Source organism: Trypanosoma rangeli (genome assembly GCF_003719475.1).
Source record: "Trypanosoma rangeli strain AM80 chromosome Unknown Tra_15.4_contig_00618, whole genome shotgun sequence".
In the NCBI taxonomy this organism is placed as follows: Eukaryota; Euglenozoa; class Kinetoplastea; order Trypanosomatida; family Trypanosomatidae; genus Trypanosoma; species Trypanosoma rangeli.
Window position 1 is genome coordinate 1 of NW_021706367.1, and position 6405 is coordinate 6405.

The following is a 6405-nucleotide window of genomic DNA, read 5'->3' on the forward strand; positions in this document are numbered from 1 at the left end:
ACATACCCCCCACCCCCACCCCCACCCCACACACACGCACACCTTTTTTTACCTTCTCCACGCTGCCTGCGTGTGTGTGTGTGTATGGTGGGGGGTGGTTCTTCCTGCGTCTTGTTCTTAACTCCATCTTCCGTGTCTCTGGCGCTCATGCGTTTTACTTTTTGAGCCTTTTTTCTTCCCTGTGTTATTTTGCCCGCCGTCGCACCCAGTCTGTGAATCGCGAGGGTTGCGAAAGCGAAGGGTAACAGTTTGCCACAGCTCCACTGGATTGTTGTAGGATAGTTTTAAAAAGGAAACAAAACAAAAAAAAAATAGGGCCGTGGGATCAGGTGTCTGTGGGCCTCGTATATAAGAGCCACAGCACAAAGGAGGAACGCTGTTTTGTGAGTATATATAACATATTCCTTATCGGTATTATTATTATTATTATTATCGGAAAGGGTTTTTTTTGCTGCGTATAGATGGATACGGCAACCGCGTCGGGGCCGGGAGCTATCAGCTGCATAACGGCCGCCGAGCGGCAGCTGCGCAGCGATTCCCCGATGTTGGTCGATGGCAACCGTGCTACGGGCGGACGCTTCGTTGCCCTAACGAAGGCGGCGCTGGCGCTCGACGTCGGCGACAGCAGTTACCCGTGGCCGCGCCGCTACGCCATCACGTTTTCGCCGTGTCTACGCAAGTTCTCGTGGGACCCGTACTCCCCGGTCTACAAGAGCAGCGACGTGGAGAGGACGCGGAACTCGTACCTGCGCACCACCATCCCCTTTGCCTCCCTCACACGGGAGAAGCAGTTGCAGCGGATGGAGATGTGGGAGGAAAACCTGCGCCGGCACGTGCACGACGGCTTAAACCCTCTTGAAGAAGCTCCAGTGCCACAAACTCCAAAAAAGCGGTCGAAGCAGAATAAAAAGCGGCAGCTGAAAAAACAACGAGAGATCCGTCTTAAGGCTGAACGAGAGCAGCTGTATCAACCACTGCAGCAGCCGCCGCCGCAGTATCTACAACAAACACCGATGCCGGGTGTGCGCCCCTGCTGGCGAGATAAACATGCGTCAAAGTTTCAACGCTCTCACCCTCCGCCTGCATATCAGCACGGCGGTCACAATTTCTTACCGGCCTTTGGTGCTGCGGGCGGGTTTCATCCCGCAGTATGAAAGACCGTCTCATGGGATTTATGAAATTCTGTGGCTTATGTATGTTGTTATTGCTTTACCTATTTCTTTCATTTTTCATTGGGCTGTGTCTTGGAGAACCACCCACATTGGCGTGGAACCTTCCGGCTGCCCCTCATTTTGGCCCACTGCTGCTCGTATGTCTATACAAGAGATGGGGCGTGCGTTAGATTTGTGAAAGTGCGTGAAGTAGTGTTTATCACTATCACCTTTTATAACAGTTATTAGTATTATTATTATTATTATTATTATTAGTTTTGAGATTAAAACGAAACAAAAAGCAAGAGAGAAAGAGGGAAGTGTGCAAGAGCCCTTTTATTCGTCCCTTTGACTGTTTGTGTCTGACGCCTCCTTTTATGCTCTCAGTTTGGGGGGGAAAGAGTCACATCCTTCTCATTTCTGCAGTATGTATGTTGTGGCATGTGTCGTAATTGTTGTGTGGGATGTTCTGGCTTTCCTAAGCAACAACCAACGCAGGTGCCTCAGCCCCTTCCCTCTTCTCTCCTTTCCCATTCTATTTATTCCTCTTTTTTTTCCTCATTTCCTCCTTTCTCATTCTCTATCTTCATCTTTTTTTCTTTTTCTTTTTTACTTTATTCCTTCCTTCCTCTCTCTATGTATTTATGCGGGTGGGCGTCTTTGGGTCTTTTGGGGAGTCACTTTGTGCTGCGGCTGCGGACGGAGAGAGAACTGTGCGTGCCTCTCCCTGTCTCCTGCGTGGCACCGACTTCAAACTTTGCTTTCTCCCCTTTTCTCTTTTTTCCGCTCCCTTTTTTTATGTATGTGATCCTTTCTCACGCGTGCGTGGTGTATTCCCCGCAGCCGCCGCGCAGCAGTGCAGCTTATTGTCCGTTTCGAACGATCAGAGAAGCAACTAACGACGAATACACCCGTAGCCCCGCGAGGAATCAGCAGAAAGAGAGGTGAGGCACGCGAGGAGGAGGAAATAGGAGCAAACAGGAAGACTTTTGCTTTCTTTTTTCTTTCTCTTTTTGCGACTTGTTGTTGCTCTTGCATTTTCTCTGCCTCATCGGCGTGGAAGGATGGTTCGTCTCCCGGCGCCGCGGAGGGCGCGCACCTTCTCCCCGTCGGCTACTTTTGTAGGCCACAGCCCGTCTCCACCGCAGCTGTGCTCGGAGCTGCGGTCGCCACACGCGGAGAGCAGCCCAAGCCTTGGCATGGAACGTGGGGGAAACTGCAGCATTGTCTCTCCCGGGTCCAATGTGACGTACTTTGCAACGAACAGGTACTCGTGGAACCCGTACCCTAGGCTTGAAGTGGAAAGTGATGTGTGGAAAGCGGGGGAGAACCCAGAAGAGGGCAACGCGGCCCCTGTTGCTTGGTCGTGTCCAATCACAATGACGCCGCAGATGCGAAACTGCGCGGCTCAGTGGAGCAACGCGTCTTTGTCACCGGGGGCATCGTCCATACAAAGTTTCGCTGGCGGGGCACCAGCAACGATGTCCTACCTTGAACCTTCGTCAAAAGTTTTGGGCAGTGGGAACGGGAGTGGATACGCGTCGATGGTTAAGTCTCAATGCATCGACGGTAACGCCATCGCGGAGCCCATGTGTATGTTCGAAAGGGATCTCATGCCGCAGAGCTCTTTGTCGTATAGCGCCATGTGCCCCGCTGGGAAGGAGGGGGCCTTCGATGACATGGGTGTGGGGAATAATCCCATCTTTGACGGGATCGGGAGGACGAGTGCGGAGCCGCTGCAGGGGCAGCGATACTCCGCGTCTATGCCTCTTCACCACAGCCAACAGAACGTGTCCTGTTATAATGGCTTCATGTACCCAAGCTCCCTGCAGCCAACACCAGGGTCATGCGTCAATGCCAAGATGCCACGGCTGCGGTTCTCAAAGATGCCTCCGCCCCCGGTGCCGTGTAAGGAGCTGAGTCGACTGGAACAGAGCAATCCCCAGGACGCTCATTATATTCTGAACAGCTTGATGCGTCAATGGCACAAGCAACTCATGTTACATCAAGGCGGGGAGTTTACCTACTGCCTTTACAGCAACTTCAACCTGTATGGTAGTAACAGAAACACTCGCGCAGAGTTGGACGAGCCGTGCCCGTCGCCGCCAGATGAAGGGCAGTGCAAGATTGATGATATAAAGTGGCTGCAACAATGCAATGAGTGGTGGAATAAACTGCTTCCTGAGAAATCGCGGCATGGGAACAGTCGGCGCAACGGAGCTGTGCGTGGGAGGTGGAGGCCCCACCACAGCTCCGACGAATAACACGATCCTTGCCAACAACAGTGTCAACGGCCAACCGCAAGAACAGTCGCATCCTTCCTCCCATCACAGAGGGAAGCACTTCGATAGATGATGGGATGCGCTTCATGTCACAAGAATACCACGTGAGATTAGGACTTCTTTGTGGTGGCGTCCGTGTGCACGTGTCTGCGTGGCGGATGTGTTGTTTGTTTATTGTTGCTTTGAACTTCTGCATCCACACTCAGTACTTGCGCCCGGTTGCTGCGCGGCTATCAAAGGAAAGAAATGGTGTGTTCTTTTTAGTTTAGTTCTGTGTTTTATTTCCTCCGTGTGAAGTTATATTATTTAGGTGCATATTGCCAACTGGCCCCTTTCTGTTTTCCTTTCTATCTATCTATCTCTCTCTCTCTCTGTGTGTGTGGTGAGGAGAGAAAGTGGGGGGAAGTGAACGGGGGTGTTTGTCATCTGCCTTAAATTGTGTCTTGGCTTTGCTTCCGTCCTGCCGCACCGATGCACCGGGATGGGGCGGGTAACGCACGGGGTGGAAAAAAAGTTTAGCTCCCTTGTTACTTTTGCTTGGGTTTCAATTTTGAATCCTCTCTCTCTCTTCTTTTTTTTTTTTCGTTTTGCGGAGGCGCATCTGCATTACTCAACCACGCATATATATATATATATATATATATATATATATACGTCTTATATTTTTACAGATTGAACGATAGTACGATTGGTCTTTTTCTTTCTTTTTTCCTTCCCCTTTTGTTTGCTAAACGAGGGAGCGGGAGAGGCTGTGGTGTGCAGTGGCGAGAGAAAACGAAAAACAAAAAGGGGAATATAATATATATATATATATATTCAACTGGGACAGTCTACGAGCACGCTTCAGTATTCTGCTCTATTGCTTGTCTGCTGCCTTTCATTCACTTTGTTTATATATATTTGTCTCGCTGTTTCGCCTTTTTCTTTTTCTTTTTTTTGTTCGTTGTTGTTTTGTGTGTATGTGTGTGTGTGTTTTTTTTTTTGAGAGGAATGAGGAAAAGAGGAATAAATTCCTCGTCTATCCCTCTCCATCTTTCGTTTTCTCCCACTCTCGCTTGTTTCTACCTTTGTTGATGTTTTGCTGCGGGATGAGTGGCGTGGTTAGGGCGTGCGAGCGCGAAAGACCTTGCACATCCTGCGGGCGTGCATGTGTGTGGCGAAGATCCCGCGCGTCCGCAATGAACTCGCTACCTGCTTTCCTCCGCCCTCATTTGCGGTTTGCCAAAAGTGGGGTGTGGTACCCGAAGGGGCGCAGTGGGCGGTGGCGCGTATTGTTGGGTTTATTTCCCCTTTTTTTTTTTTTTTTGTCTCCTTTACTGTGGACTACACGACGTTGGTTTCCCAAACGATGCTGCAGTGGAGAAGGCGACGAGGGCAGCTCTACCAACCATCACAGTCACTAAAGTCTTCTGGTTGACATTGTTTGTGTGTGTTGCGTGGGCCGCCTTTTCTGTCAGGGATGTTTGGGCGCCCGCAGGGCCCGACCTATGATATCCTTCCAGATGGTTGCCTTCTCTCGCTTTGTGGGAGCGGGAGGGACCTGCCCCATGCGATTCCGGAGGCAAGCCTTTTGATCTCCTCTCTGCTCCCCTTTACTTCTGCCGTAGTTGTTTACTGTTTCTTGCGCGCGTCTGTTCTCTGATTCGTATGGGTGATCGTTTGTTTATTTCGCTTCATTCGTGAATGCCTCGCTGCGCCACCGTTGCTTCACTCATTTTTTTTTGTTGTTTTGTTTTGCTTTTTGTGGCTTCTTGCCCTCGCCTTGCTTCTCACAACAATTCCCACCCCCGCCTCTGCACGCACGAAGACCAAAAAGGAAAAAATATATGATTTTGCTTATTTTTTTTTTGAAAAAGGAAGAAATGGTGCACAAACTGCATTTTGAGTAAGTCGCTGGAAAAATAGCTTATATGGCGTTTCTTTGCATGTTTTTGCTGGGGGTTGTGTGTGTGCGTATGTTGAGCTGGACGCGTCGCCTCAGCTGTGTACCATCCATATTTTTGGGTGGGTGGAGAAGCTACATGCACCAATATCCTTACACACATGCCTATATATGCAACGACCACTAAGAACAAGGGAAGGGTTGCGTGTCTTGTGTGGTGAGGGGGGAGGGTTTAGATAACTCTAGTAAAAATTGTTATTGTTTTGTTTTGTTTTCCAGCTTCTATATTATTTGTTTTCCTGTAAAATGCGGTGCAGTGGTTTGCCTCAGGCCCCCATACCTCATCCCCGCTCTCCCTCAGACAGGCTGACTGGACTTTGTTTCCTGCGGCTTACGCGTTGCCTTCCCCATCACTTGTAGTTGCATCTAAATCCATCTATAGCCCATTTGCACTGTAGCAATAGGCCCCACAAGGAGGGCACAGGAGCGAGACAGGTGTCGAGGTCGAGGGGGCGCCTGCGTGTAGTGAAACTTCAGCTGCGGTGTCACAGGGAACACGGCATGGACCACTCGAACCGGTGTTGCACACAGTGACACACTTGCCACCAAGCGGGGAACTGGAAACGAAGGCAGGCAGAAACGGAGAAGCAAATACAGTTGGAAGCGAAGAGGTCTTGAGGACAAATTCCCTCCCCCCCCCCGTCGAGGTAATTCTTTTTGCGCACTCACTGCCGTCCCCCCTCACACATGCATACACGCACACGTGCGCTGCCAGTGCGCTTGCTTACGTAACTGCCGGTTTCTGCTGAGTTGTTGTGCATTGTGAGTGTTGCTGTTGTTATTTTCTTTTTGCTTGCTGATGGACAGCTTCGACGCGAGTGTGTATTTAATTGAGCCCCGTGTGTGCGTTGTCGGGGTGTTGGGTTCTCAAGCACGTGCGCCAGGGTACGGTGGGCGAGACGTAAAAAAAAAAAAAAAAACGTTTACTGCACGGCTAGCAAAGAGGAGAGGCGGCCAATCAAGCAAGGGCACGGACGCATGTGTAGCAGAAAGGCTGTAACGAGGCGAGCAAAGGAGAGGGGAGGACACT

The 6405-nt window shown here is 50.4% G+C and overlaps 2 protein-coding genes and 1 pseudogene across 2 annotated transcripts, besides 11 other annotated features; 2 read left to right on the forward strand and 1 right to left on the reverse strand.

Moving 5' to 3' along the window:
* The first annotated feature begins 6 nt into the window (after positions 1-6).
* Positions 7-43: a microsatellite.
* Positions 44-412: 369 nt separating this feature from the next.
* Positions 413-433: a microsatellite.
* Positions 434-461: 28 nt separating this feature from the next.
* Positions 462-1154, forward strand: TraAM80_09566 (uncharacterized protein; the record flags this gene model as incomplete). The annotated part of the gene is made up of 1 exon (XM_029386242.1): positions 462-1154. The coding sequence occupies one exon, from the start codon at positions 462-464 to the stop codon at positions 1152-1154; it is 693 nt and encodes a 230-aa protein (XP_029233898.1).
* A 239-nt stretch (positions 1155-1393) lies between these two features.
* Positions 1394-1426: a microsatellite.
* Positions 1427-2138: 712 nt separating this feature from the next.
* Positions 2139-2194: a microsatellite.
* A 21-nt stretch (positions 2195-2215) lies between these two features.
* Positions 2216-3415, forward strand: TraAM80_09567 (uncharacterized protein; the record flags this gene model as incomplete). Its single annotated transcript, XM_029386243.1, has 1 exon — positions 2216-3415. The coding sequence occupies one exon, from the start codon at positions 2216-2218 to the stop codon at positions 3413-3415; it is 1200 nt and encodes a 399-aa protein (XP_029233899.1).
* Positions 3416-3776: 361 nt separating this feature from the next.
* Positions 3777-3806: a microsatellite.
* A 247-nt stretch (positions 3807-4053) lies between these two features.
* Positions 4054-4086: a microsatellite.
* A 140-nt stretch (positions 4087-4226) lies between these two features.
* Positions 4227-4249: a microsatellite.
* Positions 4250-4318: 69 nt separating this feature from the next.
* Positions 4319-4351: a microsatellite.
* Positions 4352-4416: a microsatellite.
* Positions 4417-5147: 731 nt separating this feature from the next.
* Positions 5148-5176: a microsatellite.
* A 149-nt stretch (positions 5177-5325) lies between these two features.
* TraAM80_09568 (hypothetical protein) lies at positions 5326-5999 on the reverse strand (annotated as a pseudogene).
* Positions 6000-6278: 279 nt separating this feature from the next.
* Positions 6279-6295: a microsatellite.
* Positions 6296-6405: the final 110 nt, after the last annotated feature.